Source organism: Natrix helvetica (genome assembly GCF_964273705.1).
Source record: "Natrix helvetica genome assembly, chromosome: Z".
Taxonomy (NCBI): Eukaryota; Metazoa; Chordata; class Lepidosauria; order Squamata; family Natricidae; genus Natrix; species Natrix helvetica.
Genome location: NC_138554.1, coordinates 16,495,787 through 16,518,797, shown reverse-complemented (window position 1 = coordinate 16,518,797; position 23,011 = coordinate 16,495,787). Strand labels below are relative to the sequence as shown.

The 23,011-nt window shown below is 40.8% G+C and overlaps 1 protein-coding gene across 11 annotated transcripts in view; it reads left to right on the top strand.

The window, feature by feature from the left end:
• The first annotated feature begins 570 nt into the window (after positions 1-570).
• The window catches only part of SLC12A6 (solute carrier family 12 member 6), a 59,508-nt gene continuing 37,067 nt past the window's right edge, over positions 571-23,011 (top strand). For 4 of the 11 annotated variants that reach the window (XM_081971740.1, XM_081971739.1, XM_081971738.1 and 1 more), the window contains exons 1-2: positions 571-686; positions 4,706-5,847. In XM_081971740.1, coding sequence (XP_081827866.1) covers positions 5,601-5,847 — 247 coding nt within the window. In that variant the 5' untranslated portion in view covers positions 571-686; positions 4,706-5,600. Of the gene's footprint in view, positions 687-2,789; positions 3,054-4,367; positions 4,410-4,705; positions 5,848-19,404; positions 19,467-21,437; positions 21,630-23,011 lie in introns of those variants that run through there. The other 7 variants (XM_081971742.1, XM_081971741.1, XM_081971736.1 and 4 more) reach the window with 6 other exon arrangements.

Genomic DNA, 23,011 nt, shown 5'->3' with positions numbered 1-23,011 from the left:
TGCCTCAAACTGGGGATGGGGAAGGGCTGATCTGAGCCAAAGGCCGCTATTTAAAATATCTTGGGGTGTTCACATCCTGCTGCTGAAACCGCACTAGGAGTGGAGGGGGGGGGGGAAGCCAGACAATAAAAAGAAGGGCTGCCGCCGCTAGAGTTTGAGCAGAGAAGCTCCTGTGAGTTAAGCAAGGCTGAATCAGCGACCAGCTGATTTTCTTCCACGCTATTCAGTCTGATGTGGCTTGTTTTTTGCTGACCAGGGGCGTGTAAAAAATGGGGAACAATTTCTGTCTCCCAAGCAGGGAGAATCCATGCAAGTATATTTGGGGCGGCGGGCCAGAATTGGATGTTACGCTGTTGGAAGAAATGTTCTTCTGGGTTCAGTTCCAAGTGGGGAAAAAGAAACTGGAAACATGGAGGCTGCTTGGAAAGATGGTTTAATGATGGACAGGATCACATGGCTTGAGGTCCTGAACAGAAAAGCGGTGGGGTGTCACATGCTTCAAATGTTGGCTAAAGAAGAAAGGGCTTGCTGGGTTTTTATACTCTGTTCGGCCCCACCTCTCTGTTTCCTGTTCCTGTGTAATAAATGTATTCTGATTGGTTGTCAGACTCCCATGGGGCCATGCAGGGGCAACATCTAGGCTGTGCTTTGAGTCCAAGTTTGATTGAGTTTCGAGATGCCATGTGGTGAGTTTCTGTAGAAGGCTAATCCTACCTTTATTATGTAACGTAGACCAGCTCAGGCTTTAATGGGTCATTGGCAAAAGGAGTGGGGGGGGGGGGTGTTGCCGGAAGCTGCAGGGAGCTACTCTGTCTTTAAAATCATGTTTCTTCCTTTTCACATCCAGGGAAATATAATATTCTGCCTTCTTAATATTTCCCAGGATATTTCAGTTTTCTAGCAGAGGGTGGGTTTTAACTTCCTACAACGCAGAACCAAAGTGTGGTTGGATAGCTTTGGGGTGTGAAACCTTAAACAGGAGGTTTTCTACAGATATGAAAAGAAGTCATATCACTTTCATTCCCCCAACATCCTTTGGCTGCTTAGCACTTGCAGGGGGGACAATGTGTTGCAACTGGTTAGCATGCAGGACTAATCTTAAGACTGTTTCAAACTAGTATCTCAGTATAATATAGGGGTAAAGAGCAGAATAGCAAACTCCCTTAAGCTTCATGGAGAAAACAATTTATTCAACTTAACCTGCCCATTTATCATATAAGATGGACTATGACTCAGGCTGGCCTATGCTGAGATGATTCAGAAACTCTACATTGAATCCTTTCCAAATGTATTCAGCATTGCTTTTGCATCATTCTACCACCAAGAGGATCCAATAATTTTAGTCAAGAACTAGAAAAAGCTGAGGGGAGACAGGTCAGTCAGTTGCTTCCCCCCTATAGTGTTGGGAAGCAAATCCAACTCTGATTTATTCATTTAATTTAATTTAATGAAGTTAAATATGGTTTTCCTCTCCAGGAGAAGGGGAAAGTAGACAAAACCGAAGTTAATGGTGGGATTATTTGGGATGGGTGAAAAGGAAGGGCTTCTTTGATAGACTGAAAAATGATACAGCAGAGGCTTCCATTGTGATGCCAACAATTTTGATGGCTTTAGAAAGGAATTAGGCTAACATTAGGCCTTCCATGACCACTAATTTTGGGAGGTATATATTTAGAATAGCTCATGTGCCCTAATCATCAGTGACTCAGACCCAAGCATGGAAAAGAACTGTTGGTCTCTTAGTATTGCTTGCAGGCTTCCCAGATTAATCGGCCCCTATGGGACACATGCCCCAAGTCACCTTGTGGCCAAATCTGGCAAACTCTTCTAAAGGCCTAAGGGCTGTGATATTATAACATATTTGCTTGAAGGGCACGACTGCCCCGGAGTTAATGCATCTTAATAATGCATTGCTCCAATGACTGCACTGCATTTTTCTGCAATATCATTGCATATAATGAATTGCTTCTTTGCACACTGTTATGTGTCTGCAGCCTTTGAATAATGTTTTAGCACTTTTAAGATGGGGGGGGATGACTTCTATTTGTTGAAGCCCCCCCCCATCTTAAAGTTGCCAACATTGAGAAACACTGCCATAGACTAATCTTGAGGTGAGCTCTGTTCCTAGGGATTTATAGGTAATAATGCAGGTGCCATTGCTGCATTCTGAGGATTCCTCTCCAAATCCATTCCCAATTTAAGTCTTTAGCTCTGAGATTTTGCAATACTCTTCCTACAAGGAGGAATCAGGTCTGAGGAAGCTTAGCATCCCCCAAAAAGCCATTATTGGCCAAGACTTTGCTTAGGCTGCATTAGAAGCCATACAATGAAGTTGTGAATCATGTATCTGGCTATTTGAGGGGTGGGATGGGGGGTGGGAGGCGGCTGGGCCCACCAAAAGAGGTTGCTCTCAAGTTAATTGCAGCCTGTCATAAATTCCTCTTCCAATTTTCCCCAAATCTCACTTAGTCACCTCCTCTCGCTATAATTTTCTTTCAGCGGCATAATCTTGGCGGTGAGGAGCTCCCCCCCCCCTCATGCTAATGAAACTACATCCTCCAGCAACCCTCGCGCGTTTGTAGTCTCCCCTTCTCCCCCCCCCATTGCTCCCCGTTCTCCAAAGGGTCCCCAAACCTCACCCTCCCATCTCCCTCGTCTTCGCGCGCTTCTCTGAAAATTAAAAAAAAAGCCCAGTAACAATAACCGCTATTTCTTTCTGCGCTTGCGCGGCCCAAAAAAAAAGCGGCGACCGAGGAGGCGGAGGAGGGGGGGGAGGTTGATAGCGATGGAAACAGGAGAGGATGAGGACACTTAAAGAGAGCCCGCTCTCCCTCCTCCCTCTCCTTTCCCAGCAGCTGAGATAGCGGCAAGGACCAGCGTGCGGGCGTGCGTGCGAGCGGGAGGCAGAGGCTGCCGCTGTGGGCTGCGCGCGCCGGCCGGTCAAGCCAAGCCGGCCAAAACAAGCCGCGCGAAGGTCTGAGGACGCGTGCGCGCGTGCGAGACCCTAATTTTGGAACGTTGGGGAGGCAGCCGCTCTGCCGCGCGCGCCGCAGGTAAACAAGCAACGGCCGCTCTCTCCCGCGGTGTGTGTGTGTGTGCGTGTGTCTGAAGAGAGAGAGAGGGGGGGGGGCTCCGCATCAAAGGACGTTAGGAGCTCGAGCGGGAGGAAAGGGAAGGGGTGGTAGTGGTAGAGGAAAATAGCGCGAGGGTGGCGCACGCGCAGCGTCGCCTTCCCACCTGTATCTCTTTCCACGTTCGTTCCCTTCCATACACTCCCACCTCCAGAGTTTCTTGCGGGCTCTTTCCCTTGAGGTTGAGGATAGATGTGAGTGGGTGTAACGTTGAGGTGTGAGGAAGCCAGACCACCACCACCACCCAGGATTTGGACGGCGGGGTGGGGGGGCTTGAAGGCTGCAGCCTCAGTCTGCTCCCTTTGTATTGGTCTGTGGGTCCTCAGCCTTTAGGGTCCCCTCATGTCATCTGTGGAGGGGAGTCTGGGGTGCCTTGTGATGGTCTTTCTCACTTGCTTTGCCTCAATGCTCCTTGGGCGCCTCAGCATCTTTTAATTAGATAATCAGAACTGCAGAAAAAAACAGTTGCTACCAACCTTCCTTCCATTAAGGACCTGTACACAGCAGGAGTCAAAAAGAGGGCAGATATTTACAGACCCCTCACATCCTGGACATAAATTGTTTCAACTGCTACCCTCCAAATGACACTATAGAGCACTGCACACCAAGACAACTAGACACAAGGACAGTTTTTCCCCCCTGAACACTCTGCTAAACAAATAATTCCCTCACCACGGTCAAACTATTCACTAAGGCTGCATTACTATTGTCTTCACATCATTCCTATCACCCATCTCCTCCCCCTTATGACTGCATGACTGTAACTTTGTTGCTTGTATCTTTACGAATTATATTGATATTGTTTCCTGATTGCTTAATGGTACCTTATGACTATCATTAAGTGTTGTACCTTGGGATTCTTGACAAATGTATATTGTCTTTTTACGTACCAGAGCATATGCACCAAAGACAAATTCCTTGTGTGTCCAATCACACTTGGCCAATAAAGAATTCTATTCTATGCTCCTAAGAGTGTTGCTGTCATTCTGTGGGTCAGAGACCTGAAAATGTGTGTTTCCAGCCTTTTGGTGAACTCTCCTACAATAATAGTTATGAAACGGTCTTTTCTCCCTCTTGGCATAACACAGCACCAAGTACGGGTAGTCCTCAACTTAACGACCACAACTGAGCCCTAAATTTCTGTCGCGCAGTGAAACATTTTGTTAAGTGAACTTTGCCACCTTGCTTGCTGTGGTTGTTAAGTGAATCGCTGCAGTTATGAAGCGAGTAACATGGTTGTTAAATGAATCTGCCTTCCCTGTGGACTTTTCTCGTCAGGTTGCAAAAGTTGACCACGTGACACTGCAACCATCGTAAATATCAGTCAATTTGCCGCCTGAATCTTGATCATGTGACCATGAGGATGCTGCAATGGTTGTAAGTGTGAAAAATGGTCATAAGTCATTTTTTCAGTGTCAATGTAGCTTTGAATGGTCATTAAATGAACTGTTGTAAGTCAAGGACTCTGTAGGGGAACTTTGGGTTTGTGAGATTTTACAGAGGATTCAATATCTCCGTACAGTTTTGTATAATCGACTGTTTGATATATACATATTCACTCTTTTTTTTTCCAGAATCCTACAGTTTGAGGAGGACTGATAATTTCCTTGCATTAGTCCCATCTAACGGTTATCCTTCTACCAAAATCTTCAAAAACAACTGGAAGTTTGAGGAATTCTTGATGTTGCACCTTAAGAGATAACTTTGCCTCCTCTTCTTTAAGTTCTTGCACTGGAATCTGACATTTCTCCTCTTCAGTTGGAAAAAAGAGACCTCTGTCACACTCTTTCTCTTGTCTTTTTTTGCACCAGAGTCCTAAGGGACGTTTGCAAAGAAAAATATTTTTTTTCCCTGGCATTTACCATGGAAAACAAGTGGATTATAATCTTACATTCATTATAGACTTTCTAGCATTTTGGCATACCTTGCAGATCTTTGCTTTTGGATATATTTTTAACAGGTTCTATATTGCTGCTTTCCCAGATATAAGGTATAGCTGGAATTTTTGCAGTGTGGTTCTTTGACAGTTAAAAATTGCAAACATTATTTTTCTTTTTAAAGTGAATCTGGCTTCCCCCGTGGACTTTTCTCATCAGGTTGCAAAAGTTGACCACTTGACAGGCTATCCTTAAGAACAGAAAACTGTGACATATTTGCCTGATGCATGGGAATCTTCAACGTAATTATCTGTGAAACATTAATCATGGAATATTGCCTTCATTCAATTTTAGACTGTACTTCTAAAAATATACCCAATAAGCATTGATGTCAAAATACTTCACTGTTTTGAGTGTTTGTGAATCCATAGTAGACATGAATCTTCCTCGTGAGAGAGTATTGGGTAACATTGTTGGCATCTCTATTTTTCTGAATGGTCTTCCTCTTACGACTTGAGGTGACTTTAGGTTAAACTGATCAAGGAAGAGGGTTTTTTTCCCCCCGGTTCTCTGTGCCATCTTTTTTGCCAAGATGGCTTCTGTCCGGTTTATGGTTACCCCCACTAAAATAGATGATATCCCAGGCCTCTCTGACACTAGCCCAGACCTCAGCTCCCGCTCAAGCTCCTGCGTCCGCTTCAGTTCCAGAGAAAGTGTGCCTGAAACAAGTCGCAGTGAGGGTGCCAGTGATTTTTCCCGAGCAACCACTTCTTTGGCCACTGAAGCAGCCGAGCCTACTTCTGACAAGATAACCAACCCTCGGACAGATGTGGTTGAAGGTAGGCTACCTTTGGTGGGAAGGAGAAAGTCTACTGGTAATTTTGGAGCAAAGTTAGTGGTCGCAAGTGCCTTGTTTGGTAAAAGAACCAGGCAGTGCTTGTTTTCAAGTCTCTTATTGATAGAACAACATTGAGAGATGAACAGTTATTGGAAGCTTCTTGTTCAGAAGTTATGGGAAGCACAGTTCCATTCCTGGTTGTGTTGCTCATGCAAAGAAGTATATTTTTGTGTTTTGGGAGGTACAAGGATTATGTTGATGATATAGGAGGAGTGTGAATGGGCCTGTCCACTATTTGACAGACGTTATTTTCACATGACTGGTTTTTCCAGATTAGGCACCTTAGAATACATTTGTCGTTTTTATGCCAAAGCTTGACTGGCATATTTTAGGTTTACAAAAGAAGAAATGTGTTTCCTGATCAATCTCATTGGAAGCAGCTCTGAATTTCTCTGCTTCTAAAATGGAAGGAAACTAATCAAAGAGAGAAGCAAACTAGAATTAAGGAGAAATTTCCTGACAGTTACAGCTTGCCTCCAGCAATTTTGGGTGCTCAAACAAACAGGAGGTTTTAAAGAAGAGTTTGGACAATTATTTGTCTGAAATCGAATAGAGTTTGCTGCTTTGGAGAGGAGGTTGGACTAATGACCTCCCAAGTTCCCTTCCAATTCTGTTATTATATTAAAACCAGCCAATTTTGTTGTTTTTAAATTGTGCTTTCCCTTTGGACTACTAAGTTTGCTGATCTCAGTTTTTCAGATTCCTTCTCTTTATTTTTTTCCCCTTGTGCCAGGAAATGCTGAGCAAGACTCATGGGAAATGACTTGGGAGAATTTCAGTTCCCTTAATTTTGTTGGTTTGTCCTGTCTGATTTTTTTTTAAATGTCTAAGGTTAGACCAGGTTTTGCTCAGTCACCACTGAGTCAGTAAAATTTTCATTGTGGAGTTTTTGAATAGCAACACTGATCTGTCAACAGTCTTTAGATTCATCCAGTCTGTAGTTCATTGTCTATTTTCTGAATCTTACTTTGTTCTAAAAGGCATCTGTCCTAAATTGCTCTCAAATCCCCAATTGGAACAAGTTGAAAATTTTGAAAAACGGTAGTGAAACAAAAGAGAAGAAGAAAAGCAGTTTTTCCGAGCATCATCTATGAAAGTGAAATACCACAGGTGAAGGCTTATACAGTAAAGCCCTTTTTTCTGCTCAGCGAAGACTGTTAACAAGAATCACTTCTGGGAAATATGGCAGTTATGCTTTTGATAACTGAGACTTCCCCTTCACCAATCTATGTTTATGTTTTTGAAGTAATTATTTAATTATAGCTATGTTTGGCTTCCAGCTTTGTTTTGCAGATAACACCTTTTTGAGATGTTGGTAGAAAGAAGTAATTGTAGTAAGGGAATAATTCCTTTGATTTTTTTTTTTGTTCATTGAGTATGTATATATGTGAATAACTTTAATCCTCAATTTATATTATTTTACAAGATATATTAACATAAAACCTAGGTGCATTTCAAGAAAGGGTAAGTAGATGAAACATTGTATGATACAGCTGAATTCTTCTTTAGCAATCATTCCCATCCTACAGTCTGTGGATAACTGGTGGTTTATAAAAGTATTGTAGGTGGCCCCTACAATACTGAAATCTCATGAAATCCTAGGTGAATTTTATCCATTAATATAAAAATCACCTAGGATTTCATGAGCTTTCAGCCTGCTCAAATTATGATATTTCAGGTGTAACATCAAAACCTTATATGAGTACATGGTCTCACAAGTTTTTAATCCTGTCATAGTTTAAAATTAAAATTTGAGGTCCTTCAGATGCCCTGGTATATAAGGATGATATCTGCAGTGTAATGTTCCTGAAGGATTCTAAAATTGGGCAGAAATGCTCAGATAGTCAATTCAGCAAGTAATCTGACTGCTTTTAATGGTGATGACCTTGAATTGCCTCTGGAAGTATACTGGAAAGCAAAGTCTCTTGTACAGCAGTGGTATTACACAAGGGAACTTTAGAGTACCCCAAACCAGGCACCACTGCATTGTGAAACATTTTAAGTTCTGAGTGTTCTTCTAGGAAAGCTCCATTTAGAGCACAATGCAGTTATCCAATTAGGAGGTGACAAAAGTATGAATGACCAACATTGTATAGTCCAGAAATGAGCACAACTGGTGCATGGGACAAATCTGTGCAAAATATTTAGACCTGGAGCTGTTCAGAATGACCTCCAGGTGGCCTATTAACTCTGGTGAAATGCTACTCCAATAGCAATAAGAGACATAAAAGCAGATCTAGAAGGTTCAGAGGTCTAGAACTACTTGGATATGCTGAGGTTGAGATGAATCCTATACTCCCCCATCCAAGCCCCCACAGCTTCCAGTCACTGGATAAGAACCTTGAACAAATTGTACAGTTGAGTAATATTTTGGTATTGATTGTGCTGGTAAATAGCTTCAATCAGTGATTTCATTTAGATGTTAAATATGAGTGGGGAGAGAGTTGAGCCTTGAGGAACTGCACATAAGAGAGGTTTAGTATTACACCTCTCCCCATCCCCATCAACAGGATTGAAGGAAAGAGGAGAATTACTACAAAAGAGTGGCCTCCATTCTAACCTATGGACTTAATCCAAAAAGGTACCGTGATCAGTGCTATCAAAAACTGATGAGAGATCTAGAAGAACAAAGACAGATATACCACCATCACTACATGTCCTCTCGAGATCTTCTGCAAAAAAGTATTGGTTACCGCTTGGACACAACTACATGTTCCTCCTGTCTGGCCTTGACCAACTAGGAGCGACGACCTAAAATGTAGAAGAGTTTACAGCTCCAAGGACCCTATCTACTTCCTCAAGCTTAACCAGGTTAAATTTATTTCAGATAGCAAGACTGTATATCAATCACTTACATAAGACTTGCTTAGTGATAAGAGCCATGATGGCGCAGTGGTTAGAATGCAGTACTGCTGGCTACTTCTGCTCACAGCTAGCAGTTCGGCAGTTCGATTCTCACTGGCTCGGGGTTGACTCAGCCTTCCATCCTTCTGAGGTCGGTAAAATGACACAGATTGTTGTTTGGGGCAATATGCTGACTGTAAAACTGCTTCGAGAGGGCTGTAAAACTCTGTGAAGTGGTATATAAGTCTTAAGTATTGCTAATTCATGTCCAACTCAAGTAGATTCCAGTGACTTTGTCTAACAGATGTGTAGAATGAGCAGGCAACAAGAGCCTTAAACTGGATCTCGGACCAGTGTACACTTTTCATAATTGGAGATGCCATGCAGCTTCTTGTTTTCAGAGGAGCTTGGGGAAATGAAAACACTCTTGTGAATACATCTAGAGAAAGACGAAAGAGCAAATCCAACTGAGCATGAGTAAGAGCCCTTATGTGGACTCATTTGGTGACAGAACAAATGATAAAATGGGCTTTTATTGTGCCTGGAAATAACCAACCGGCAGCCTTTTTTTGGGTGACCAGATCCTTTCTTGATAAGGAGGGGTTGCTGAAGTTTTTTCAGGCTCACTACAATGGCTATTCTAGGCAGCAACATAAGGCCTTGGCCAGATCATGCCTCAGTTTCAGGAATATTTCCCTGAAACCCTACTGGGTCCATCAGTTGCCTGGCCTGGAGCAATCCAATTGGCCTTTCCACCCTGCAGCGGACAGCAGTCACAGAGAACTGCAGTGATTTGTGTAGCTGCCTGGAGGCAAGTTTGACACGAAGGAGTTACTGCAGTGCACCATTTTTCCTTTTTCCTTTTGCAACAGTCATGTCATCAGTTGCACAGGCATCATCACTTTGTTATGACCTATAAATAATCTTGCCTACTTCAAGAAATCAAGGTTGCATGTATGTGCATCCAAAAACTGGTGTTTTCTGTTGTGTTTGTCCCTTTAGATTTTTTTTGCAATGCCTGTGGGATGTTTTTCTCCAAATACTGTATCACATTTAGGTAAGAGGCAGTTCTGAGGCATGTTTAATTGTGAAAGTTGGCAGGCTGCCTTTCCCTTGTTGTCGGTTTGCTGAGTTTTTGCCCAGTTTTGCTGAGCACTGATGTGTACATGTTCTCCTGCAGCTAATGTCTATCCTTCAAGAAGCAGGATCATTTTGTATATTTATTTAATTATATTTTATACCTTTTTCTCCACAAGAACAATTTTTGGAGTACACAAATAAAAACAGTAGCCAGAATAATGTTTTGTTTGTAGCTCCTACTCCTCAATAGCACTTTTCTTCCAAGTGCTATGTTTATATCACACTATTCACTCCTCTCATTTATACTTACTATTTTTTCATAGTCCATACAGATGTTACATGCAGACTTTTATGTAAGCCATTGCACCTATTTTGCTATTGGCCTTTCCTTTTTTCTTCTTGTTACTGCTCTAGTAGTTACCTATAGACAGAGTATTTCTTTTTTCATAACCTTTATTAAAGTGATTTTAACAAGGCAGAATATCAGCAAATAGCCCGAGCCTGTAAAGATGAAGTGAGGAAAGCTAAGGCTCACGATGAAGGAAGGCTTGCCACAAAAGTAAACAATAACAAAAAAAAGCTTCTTCCAACATGTTAAAAACAAGAAAAAAGTTAAGGAAACAATTGGTCCATTGCTAGGAGAAAGTGGCAAGGTAACAAGCAACAGGAAGAAAGCAGAACTATTTAACTCATGTTTTGCATCTGTCATTACACAAAGGGATAAAACAGTCCAACCTATTAAAAATAGCACCACAAAAATCAGATTAGGAACACAAGTTGAAATGGAGAAGAAAATGGTAAGCGAGCACCAGTCTACCCTAGACGAGTTCAAATCACCAGGACTGGATGGATTACACCCCAGGGTTCTGAATGACCTGGCAGATGAGATCTCAGAACCACTGAACTGTATCTTTCAGAGATCCTGGAACACCGAGGAACTACCAGAGGACTGGCAAAGAGCTGATGTGGTTCCAATCTTCAAAAAAGGGGAAAAAAATAGATCCAGGAAACTACAGACTATCAGCCTGACCTCAATACCAGGAAAGATTCTGGAAAAGATAATCAAGCAACGAATTAGCCAAAATCTAGAAGCAAACAAAGTGATAGCCAAAAGCCAACATGGGCTTGTCAAAAACAGATCATGCCAGACTAATCTTGCATTCTTTGACAAAGTGACAAAATTAGTGGACGAGAGGAATGCTGTCGATATAGTTTACTTGAACTTCAGTAAGGCATTTGATAAGGTAGACCATAACTTACTACTAGATAAAGTAGAAGAATGTGGGTTGGACAGCATCACCACCAGATGGATTCGTAACTGGCTGACCAACCACACTCAACGTGTAGTCCTCAATGGAACTGCATCTACATGGAGGGAAGTAGGCAGTGGAGTATCCCAAGGCTCTGTTTTGGGCCCAGTACTCTTCAACATCTTCATCAATGATTTGGATGAGGGAATAAATGGGGAACTCATCAAATTTGCAAATGACACCAAGCTGGCAGGAGTAGCCAACACTCCAGAAGATACGTTTAAGATACAGAAGGATCTTGACAAACTTGAACATTGGGCACTATCTAATAAAATGAAATTCAATGGTGAAAAGAGTAAGGTTCTACATTTAGGCAAGAAAAACGAAATGCACAGGTACAGTATAGGTGGTACCTTGCTCAACAGTAGTAACTGTGAGAGGGATCTTGGAGTCCTAGTGGACAACCATTTAAATATGAGCCAGCAGTGTGCAGCAGCTACCAAAAAAGCCAACACAGTTCTAGGCTGCATCAACAGAGGGATAGAATCAAGATCACGTGAAGTGTCACCACAATGTAGAAAAGATGTGGAGACTCTAGAAAGAGTGCAGAGAAGAGCAACAAAGATGATTAGGGACTGGAGACTAAAACATATGAAGAACGGTTGCAGGAACTGGGTATGTCTAGTTTAATAGAAAGAAGGACTAGGGGAGACATGATAGCAGTGTTCCAATATCTCGGGTTGCCACAAAGAAGAGGGAGTCAAACTATTCTTCAAGGCACCTGAGGGCAGGACAAGAAGCAATGGGTGGAAACTAATCAAGGAGAGAAACAACTTAGAACTGAGGAGAAATTTCCTGACAGTTAGAACAATTAACCAGTGGAACAACTTGCCTCCAGAAGTTGTGCAACACTGGAAGGCTTTAAGAAGATGTTGGATAGCCATTTGTCTGAAACGGTATAGGGCAGTGATGGCGAACCTGTGGCACGCGTGCCACAAGTGGCACGCGGAGCCATTTGTCAGGGCACGTGAGGGGCATGCGAGGCGCATGCGCACGCTGGCCAGCTGAGTTCACTTTTTTAAAAGCTATTTTTTGCCTTCCCCAGGCTCCAGAGGCTTTATAGGAGCCTGGGGAGGGTGAAAGGAGCCTCCCCCACCCCCCCGGATGCCCTCCGGAGGCTTCAGGGACCGTCCGGAGCCATCCCTGAAGTCTTCGGAACGCTTAAAACCACCCTCCGAGCAAATCAGAAGTGACTTCCGGGTTGCTCGGAGGGTCGTTTTAAGCGTTCCGAAGGCTTCAGGGAAGCCTCCGGACGGTCCCTGAAGCCTCCGGAGGGCGTCCGGAGGGGGCGGGGGAGGCTCTTTTCACCCTCCCCAGGCTCCTATAAAGCCTCTGGAGCCTGGGGAGGGCAAAAAAAGCATGTAAAAATGGGGGGCGCTTGTTGTGCACGCATGTGCACTGGGGGATCACGCGTTGCATTATGGGTGCGGCACGCCCGCACACGACCACCCCCGCGCTCCCCCCACTTGTGGCACGCGAGCCAAAAAAGGTTCGCCATCACTGGTATAGGGTTTCCTGCCTAGGCAGGGGGTTGGACTAAAAGACCTCCAAGGTCCCTTCCAACTCTGCTATTGTATTGTATTATTGTAAACTAGATAAAAACAATACAGATTATAGAAAAGTAAGAAAATAGTGAAAAGGTAAGAAAGAAAATAGGAAAAAGAAAGAAAAGAGCAAAAGAAAAAAGTAAGAAAGGGGCTTCTGACCCTCTTAACAGTTGTAAATGCATTCATGTTTTACCTCATTAGAACAGTGCTTTTCAAATTTGGCAATGGCTAGGAAATTCTGGGAGTTGAAGTCAACACACCTAAAATTTGCCAAATGTGGTAAAAACACTTAGACCTACAGAGCCACCTGTGGTTTTTGCCATAATTGTGTGGTTATTTGCTTTATGAAGACGCTATATCTAGCATACATAAGCGAGCTTGTCTTTTCTTATAGCAACTCTACATATGGATAAACATGAATGAAGATAAACTGTGCAACCAGCTAACCAGTGTCTCAGTTGTTCTGAGGCCCTTACTGCTTCCCTTAATTATATTATGAGATGTTTGTTTTAAAACTGCTTGCATTTCAATACTTCTAACATACAGTTCCTATTAAACAAAAGACAGTAGGATCATATTTTTGGGGCTGGAGAGAAAAGGAAAAGTAACCGATTAGTGATAGCAACTTCAGTGGTGTATAAGGCACCAGCCTAGAAATCAAGGAACTGGCTTCTAGTCTTCTTTTAGTCATGAATGCTAGCTGGATGACTTTGGTCCCTTCATCCTTTTTCTGCTCAATCCACTTCACAGAGTTGTTAATGGGAAAATTAGGAGGTAGGAGCATTATATATAGTAACTTGAGTTGCAGTGAATAAAGATGGGATATAAACATTAAAAAATGGCATTATATATCAATTTTAAACATTCTCCCATTGTCTTAATATGCTTATTTATTGTGTTTTCATAGTTATTTAAGAAGGTTTTTTTTATTGTTTTTATTATATACTACCCAGAGTTATATTCATAAAATAGGTAGCTATAGAAATGTGATAGATAAATAAGATAAAGATCTCCCTCCCACATTGAGGTTGAGCTCAACTTCTGGTGATTGTTCCCATTTAATTTTTTGGGCAGCATTACTTCTGCTTTTTTGTTTTTTTTTTAACCAGCCTAGTCAATGACCCTGATGATTTCCTGGATCCAAATGCTAGCCAAGTCTGAATCTGCTTAGTTTCCAAGATCGGTTAAGTGCTACCACCTTTTAGGGTATCTAAATACAGATAAATGTACCTTGGTAGACAGCTGCTACCACCTTCTAAGGTATTTAAATATACTAACAATACCTTGGTAGACAGCTTGGGAAAGCAGGGAGAAAAAGTAAGAAAGAAGATGGTTTTTGGTACCCTTTAGCAGCCGTGATCATAGGAGGTGTCCATATTTTTTTCTGTGTAAGAAAGTAACATGCTGCGTTTGTGTGTACAACATACACTTTCTCCTTATGTGCACTTGTATCCTCTCTTATGGTGTAAGTATTTGTATATCTGTTAAGAGTTTGTTCAAGGTGACTGCACATCTAGTATGTTGCTTCTTTGTGGGCATATACATGGGAGGATATAATAGGCTAGTGATGGTGAAGTTGTGCTGGAAGTGGCATGCAGAGCCATCTCTCCAGGCACTCCAATTGTCGCCATTGCTCTTCCAGGTTCTGGCATGCACATGTGCGCCAGCCCGCTGCTCTTCACTTGTGCATGCGTGCCAGAAACTGGAAGACCAATTGACCGGTGCAGATGCTGGAAAACGGAAGGTCACCTTTCCGGTGCATGCGTGTGTGCCAGGGAACTGCTCTTCTGGTTCCCAGCACTCCTGCACATGCACGCCAAGGAGATGCTCTTCCGGTTTCCGGTGCTACCCCTGCACGTTCCTGTTTTGGCACTTGGTGCCGAAAAGGTTCGCCAACATTGTAATAGACATATGAGTAGTCTTGTGTGTATGTCTGCTTTCAACTAATGTTGCTTCTGTGTGTTTTTGTATGTATATGTGTACTGGGAAACAAGGAGTGGCCAGCAAATGCTCTGCTTTGAGTCATATGACTGGGCAAAAGGAAGGAAGGGAGCTTTTGCCAAGAAACTGAGGTGTTGCCAAAATGCCTTTCCATAAGCCTTATTTATTTGATTTCTATGACCACCCATTGTTTTTGTTCTGTTTTTTAGTATTATTAGTCACCAAACTCCGAGTGAGATTTAGAACGGTGGGCATATTTATTCAATGAATAAATATAATAAATAGAAGCACATTGGGAGCATTGTTTTTTCTGGGGTGTGTTTTTCTGTAGACTCCCTCCTGTAAATCCCCGCCTCCACGTGTCATCCTGTCCATCGTTTGATTCAATTTTTCTTTTACTGATTTCTCCCATCATAGCAAATTTGATTGTATTCGCTTAACTTACCAGTAACTTGATGATGAAGAGTCTGGAGCTATTTTACATGTTTTTTCAGCATTATTTTGGGCTGAAAAGTATAGCAAATATAAACATCAAATTACAAGGATTTTTTTTTCTTCTAGAATCAGATCTTTGCTATTGTCAGTTTATCTGTACAGTATTTATAATGCTAAATGTAGAATGCAATAGGAGAGAAACTTGCCTACCAAGATTCTTGCAGCATAGCCAAGTGTTTTTTGTGTTACAGTGCTGTCAGTTTAAACAAATGTGGCAATCAAGGAAAATGTTTACAAATCAGAGAAAGAAATGATAAGCTCAACTGGAAGATTTAAATCAAAGGCGCAAGTTAGGCCATTTTGGTGTTTTTGAAATGCATCATTTTAGTTTTAGCTGGCCTTTTCTGTGATTGCAATATGAAGATGAATTTATATTTAGACTTCTTGGAGTTCTTGGAGTTAAAAAGCATAGAGTTTAGCTCTAAATTGTAAATTCTCATTTAGTATACAGTATACTAATCTCAATTTCCTTTTCTTCCAGTCCAGGGCATTAGTTTAGACCTGTGCTCATAGAGCTGAGGCAGAGAACATTGGAAAAAAACCTGGAACAGCCAGAACTTTAAAAAGACAGGTGAAGATGCTGTTAGATTATATTGAAAGATATATGTATGTATGTATATGTATATATACATATACATACATACATACATACATACATACATACATACATACATATATATATATATATATACACACATACACATACATACATATATATAGGTTTTTCTGGAAGTCAGATTGTGAACCATTGCCTTCCAAGCAAGCTCTCAGGTTACGGTATTTTTCGGAGTATAAAACGCACCTTTTTCCCTCAAAAAAGAGGCTGAAAATCGGGGTGCATCAATACAGCATTTTTGCCTCCTGAAACCCTGCCCCCTTCACCGAAATGGCTGTGCATAGCCTTTAGGAGGCTTTCAGAGTGCTCCTGGGAGCTGGGGAGGGCAGAAATGAGTGAAAAATGAGCCACTTTTTGCTTAACTTTGCCCCCCCCCCCAGTCCCTAGGAGCACTCTATAAGTCTCATAAAGGCTATGCATGCCCTTTTTTTGACAAAACACGGTGTGTCTCTGGTGCGTCTTATACTCAGAAAAATATGGTAATTAAGGGCCATTTTCTGCTTTTTCATGATGGTTTTTCCCCTTTCTGTTCAGATGAGATTTTTAATCATATTTTTTTGTTATGCAAGAATGGGAGGTGTGCTCTCTTTCATAATAATGAAGTGTTCTGCTCTGGGTCACATGACTGGGTAACAGGCACAATAACGAAAGCCTTTATATTTGGCGGCACCCTAAATTACCTGCTGCTTTGCATGTAACAGGTCCTAATCTGATATGATATGATATGATAACAGGACTTTCAGGTTATATAATAAACTCTAGGTGCTGAACAAAATTCTGAAGCTCTTTGTTCACAATTCTGGAGTCAGAATAAACCAGCCAGATAGTTAGATATTCTCTCTAATATAAATACAAATATCAACCATAACCCGAAGGATTGATTTACTTTGATGATATGTATGTTAATATTATTAATGACTCCATTTCCATTTTTTCTTATATTCTTTTAAGAGAATAGCCTAGTTGTATTGACACAAAGCTCATCTTAAGCCAGAATTTTGCTCTAATAGTGGCCAGACAGATGTCTCTGCTGTGCTCCCAAACAAGAGATGGAGGTGTATTTCTTTCCAGCTGTTCTTTCCCTGCAACTGGTATTTGGAAGCATGCTTTCCCCAACTTTTTTTTAAAAAAACCTTATTCTTTCATTGCTTTTAAAATAATGACAGAGAAACAAAAAAACCATAAAATAATGTTTTTTAACAGTGAAAAATACGACAAAATAAAAAGGTACACAATTTTAGCTGCAGTTACCCCCCCTCCTCTCTCTCTCTCTCTCTCACACACACACACACACACACACACACACACTTACTATTTTTGTTGTATAAGTGGTATTTTGAGGTCCATTGATATTCTTGCTAAAGAATTTGAAACACTCTCCCATTGTTTAGGCCAGGGATTGGCAACCTTAAACACTTAAAGAGCCGCAAAGGTCCTAACTGAAAGCCCCCCTTTCAATTCTGAAGCCGACCGGAAGTCCGGTTCCCCCATGATAGTTTCCTCCTAGTTCAGCATCCTTTTTCCTCTGCTGACAGGAGGTTCCCCCACCATAGAGTCTCCTCCTAACATGGCGTCCTCTGCTGACAGGAGGTCTGGTTCCCCCACCATAGAGTCTCCTCCTAACATGGCGTCCTTTTTCTTCTACCTGTCCTAACAAAAAGCCCTAACCCTATCAATTGTGGAGCTGACTGGCAACAGGGAGCTCCAGCAGAGGGATGAAAGAACCACATGCGGCTCCAGAGCCAATCGGTTGCTGAGCCCTGGTTTAGGCACTAGAAGGACCTCCAATTCTTTACTCCATTCATTTCTTAATTTTTTAAAAATGATAAAAATATTATAAATAACTCAAGATGCTAACTATAATATTCCTCCCTTCTCCTATTTTTCACACAATAACAACCTTATGAAGTGAGTTTGGCTGAGAGAAAGTGACTGGCTCAAAGTGACCCAACCTGTTATTGGTAAAAAATATAGAAACTAATAGTAGCTTTTAATTTCAAATTTTATTTTTTTATTCAAAATTATGTCATAGTCCAAAGAATGTACTTGATATATAGAGGCTCTTTAAAAATAAAATTAATTTACCACATATACGGTACAGAAAAACAACTTACCTTTGCTGTACTATCTGATGTAGAGATTGAATAGATAATTTTCAAAACAGCAAGTGGACTAGGTGGGTTTCCTGTCAAGTGGTATAAAACATTTATATATTGTTTTTTGCCAAAACTTTGTCAGGTAAATGAAGAAATATTTGATAAGGGAATTTTATCACTGGCATCTAACCTGTCTTATTTTATCAAAAGCAGATAAAGATCATACTCAGTGTCCTAATTATGGTTCATCTCATTGATTAATGTTAATACCAAGATTTTAACAGCAGTTAGCAAATAGAGTACAGCAAATGATATTTGTTATTAAGAATGATCAAGCAGAGTTTATGAATATTAGGCAAGTAGCAAACAATGTTAAGTTGGTCATGTATGTAATACACTTGAATAAAAAGATACTAATTTGTAATTTTATTGATGAAAAAACCTTTGGCAAGGTACATAAACAATATGTGATAGCTGTCCTAAATATATTTGGATTTCCTTTGGAATTCAAAAATGAATTAAGATATGAGTTGCTTGAATCTAAAATAAAAATTAATGGCATATTTTGTCCTGTATTTCCACTTTAAATGAACTAGATGTTCTTGCTTTTTAATATACGCAGGGAACTCTTGGCTTGTGCTTTTAGACAGCAGAGAGAGATTTAAGGTGTAGTATATAAGTCATTATAACACTATTTTTTTTATTTGCAGGTAACTTTTTTTGTTTATACTACTATCACTTGTTGATGGGTGAAAAAATAAATGCCTTTAATAATATACAGGATACTCTGTTATCTGGCCCAAATAGGAATTGATATTGATAGATGAGTGTAATTAATTAAACCTTACTCTTTGGAGAAAGATGAATTATCTCAAAAGGAATATTATTCCCAGACTGATTACTGTATTTTTCAGCGTATAAGGCACACCGGAGCATAAGACGCACCAAGGTTTTGAAGAGGCAATTTTTTAAAAAAGGTTTTTGCACTCTGCAAATCTCCCAAAAAACAGCCCATTTTTTGTGAAAACAGGCCCATTTTTTTTTCAAAAAAAGGGCATGGATACCCTTTAGGACACTTGCAGAGTGCTCCTGGGGGCTGGGGGGCAAAAATGATTTTAAAAAACGCGGCCTGTTTTTTGTCAAAAAAAAGGGCATGGATACCATTTAGGGGGCTTATAGAATGTTCATGGGGGCTGGGGGGGGGGAAATTGAGCAAAAAACGGCCTGTTTTTTGCTCATTTCTGCCCTCCCCAGGAGCTCTCTGAAAGCCTCCATAAAGCCACCCACGGCCATTTTGGTGAAGGGGGCGGGGTTTCAGGAGGCCAAAAAATGCTGTATTCAGTGTATAAGACACACCCAGATTTTTAGTCTCTTTTTTGAGGGAAAAGGGTGCGTCTTATACTCCGAAAAATACGGTAATATTCTGAGAGGAATTCCAATTTATATATCTGGGAAATATTTTCAAAAAATAAATTCTTAGTTTCAAAAATTTCAATTGAGTTCTTTAATTCTGAGTATATCTTTGCAGAAAATGTAACTATCAATTCACGAGGGAAAATTTGTTTTCTGAATCTGGAGTCGTTACTGATCCTGACCGGCTCAAGGTTGACTCAGCCTTTCATCCTTTTGAGGTTGGTAAAATGAGGATCCAGATTGTTGGAGGCAATATGCTGACTCTAAGTCAGTTAAAGAGGACTGTGAAACTCTGTGAAGCGATATATAAATCTAAATACTATTGCTATACCATATATGAAAATTCTGGCTGTGTTAACGTTTAGATGCAATCAAATGGTGTATTAGTACAAGATGATTGCTTTTAAACTGTGGTTTAACGTTTAAGTGCAGCCTGTTGAACAAGAGTTTCTAAATCTTGATGAACAAGGGCTTTTAAATCTTGATGAAGAGAAACCAGTCAGTGAGCCCATTAAAGATTTTTGAACTTATTTGATGCTTTCGTTCTCCACACCTGGTTGTAATAGTAATAACTTTGAGGGACATTAGAAAGAGCCACAACAACAAAACCTATCAGATAAAAGATCAAAGTAGAATCATTAGCATTCATAGCTTATCGTTTCTAGTCTGATCTACCTCAGAGACTTGATATTTATGTAGTAAGTGAACCATTGTATAGGAACAAAGAATAATTGTGGACTTAAATAAACTTTATGCTCAAACACTTTTATTCATTGGGTTCATCTCTTCAAACTGTATCACAGCCTGTTTACTAACTACAGCTTCTCTTCTGCCTTTCTAGAGCCATGCTAAGGTAGTAAGGCACAAAGGGGTTTTGTAGATAACTAGCATTTCATTGTTTTTGTTGGGCCAAACAATTACATCATAATCTCAGATTAAGTTGATGTGCTTTTTAAATTGGTTATGCCCTTGTCTGTAATCTTGTCATGTTGATAGTATAAATGACATGTGTAAGATTGTAGAAAATACAACTGGACAGCTTTCTGTCTTAATCTCCCTCCCCCCCCCCCCGTGTCTCCCGTCTCCCCCCCCCACACACACACATGTTGTTTTCATACATTGAAGTTTAAGTAAATTAGTGTACAAAGTGTAAATAGAGAAGACATGGAGTCTTTTCTCAAAGGGATTTGAGATCTATGATAGAACTAGCTATGGAGTGAAGATGATTGTAAAATGTGGTTTAACTATGGGTTTAACAGACTATTGAGAATAGTCAGAATTAACCTTAACAGTGTGGACCCAGCCACCATTTTTCTCAGTTCTATGTACTATCTTTATCTGTAATGTGTAATATCTAGTGAGATATATTTTGAGTGCCAACTCCCGGTCCTCTTTTCTTCCCCAGCAACTCCCAGTTAGTTTGAGCCTTCTTCCTTTCTGAACATGACAATGCAGACGTGCACTCTCCTACTAGCCTTTTTGCAACCCAAAGTAGGATTCAATCTTGGCTGGATAATTCTTATGCCTAAATTTCAAGTTTATGCATTTAAAAGAAAACCTTCCCGGGGAAAATTGAAAAACAGGGATTCATTCCTCCAGGAACAGCTTCTACTATGCAGCCATATACACTCAAATGTATGTGGATACATATTCTGTACCATTATACAATCATATTCTGGCTTTAGGGAAGGACAGTTTGTCAAGATTGAATTGTCTTCTGATGGGAGTTGCTTTGCTTTTGCAGAATAAACTACTCGTCCTACAGGCACTGCTAGTAGGACTACATTTTGTTGACTCGTGCTCTTTGCATTACAATTGTAATTAGTTCTTTGTCATTTCAAGTTTATGATACTTTTTTCCCTTTAAGGCGGACAAACAGTACAGCGTCTCCCAAATACAACTTCTCAAGCACTCTTTATGGAAGGCCGAACAATTATTAACTAGCATTTGTACCTGTTAGCAGGGCTGCATTAATTCTTGGCAGAAAGCAAGAGATTGCGTACTGCTGCTGTGATGTAAAGAATGTGCAGACTAGCGCAGCATAGCAGTATGCCCTGAGAGTAATCTTCTTAGTAGCAGGGTTGTAAATAACTCTTCGTGGCATGCATACACTTGAACACACACATATCCCCAGAGAGGTGTGTCTCCCTCGCACTGCATGCTCACACCCTTTCCCTCCCATTCCCTGGGGCTACCTGTCACCTGACCCACTGACACTTTCGGTTCTTTGTGTCCTGATTTGGAAGAAAGTTTTGCTTTGAACATGCCTCAGTTCACAGTAACCAAAGTGGAAGATGATGAAGAGGGAAAACCAGAGGGGGATGGACAGGCAAGAAGCAGTCCAGGACGGATCTGGGATCCTAGTGAAACTGCCAGGGAAGGTAAGCAAGTGAAATTGGATAGTTTCTTCCCATTTATCACGGTTTGCTCTCCTCCCCCAACGTTTCACTTGAGGTAATGTTTAACCCGTTTTGTTAGCCTCATTTGCCAGTAAGAACCATGTGCTCAGCTACCCACCTTCTAACAGGGAGAAAGCTCTGTTTCCTTTGCTTTCCCCTCACCATCATTTGTTCCCAGTGGCACCTTCTGATAGGGTTTGTTTTTTTAAGTCTTCATCTCTCTCCTCTGGCTTTGTTTAATCCATTAATCGCCTTCTCACTAACATTCCTGAAGTGTGACCTTCAGCCAGGTGGAAACTAGCTGTCTAAGGCAAGTTACTGAAGTGAGAACCAAACTATAATCTGTGATTAGAGCTTAATTAGGACAGGGGCCAAATGTCCTGCTTCTTGTTCTTGGGAGGAAATTATAGCCACACGTACATCCAGGATTCCCGTTTGGTTTCAGCCCTTAGATAGCAAGTGAGCCTAGAATTAATGGGAAAAAGTGTGGACTGGGATGCCAGGTTCACCTGAATGTATTATTTTAGGATCAGAGCAACGGGGTAGTGTGTCTTGAGATCACAAACACACACCTACACACAAGCAGCTCATTGTTTTTCTGGGTATGATTTTTGGGGCTGTAAACCGAGAAGCAGAATTTAAAATAAATAACGATAAATATAATATATATTACATTTGCTTGCTGTCCAATATCATGACTCAGAATGTCCTCTCTTTATGCTTCCGTTCAAGCATCATGTGAATCCATTCACAAAGACTATAGATAGTTCTGCTATGGCTCCATCCTAGTGGTGATTAAATCAGATAATACCTATACCATACCTTTTTTTCCCTTCTGGATGGGTTGATAGGTATTTTATTCTCCTTATACTCTCTTCTGGGTTGCATTGTTTACCATTATGTTCTTAACTGGATTTTTTTTTTTTTTTTAGAAATGTTGAACAGTTATTTGCTCATTTTCAGAGTCTTTCTTACGGGATATACTTCTTTTCCAAACATACTCTGTTCCATTTATATTTTCCATCACATTCCAGCCATGCTAAGCCAATCTGATAAATTCTTAGTATCTTTTTTCCTTTGGATTCCCTCAACATAAGGTTTACTTTCTAAAGGTTTCCCATTAATTCTACAAGTCCGGGACTATCTTGATCTGCTCTTAATTACAGTACATTTTGTATATTTGGATGAAGTTGCTTTGGCTTTTCCATTCTCTTTGCTTATGTGTATCTACAAGAGTCTGTTTCATGTGATTTGGCTTGCATTGTTTATTGTTACATTGCTATACTGTTACTCAGCATGACTTCGAATTTGCCAAATTATTTTTCCCCGTTAGGTCATTGTTTTCTATGCCATTTTAAAACTTC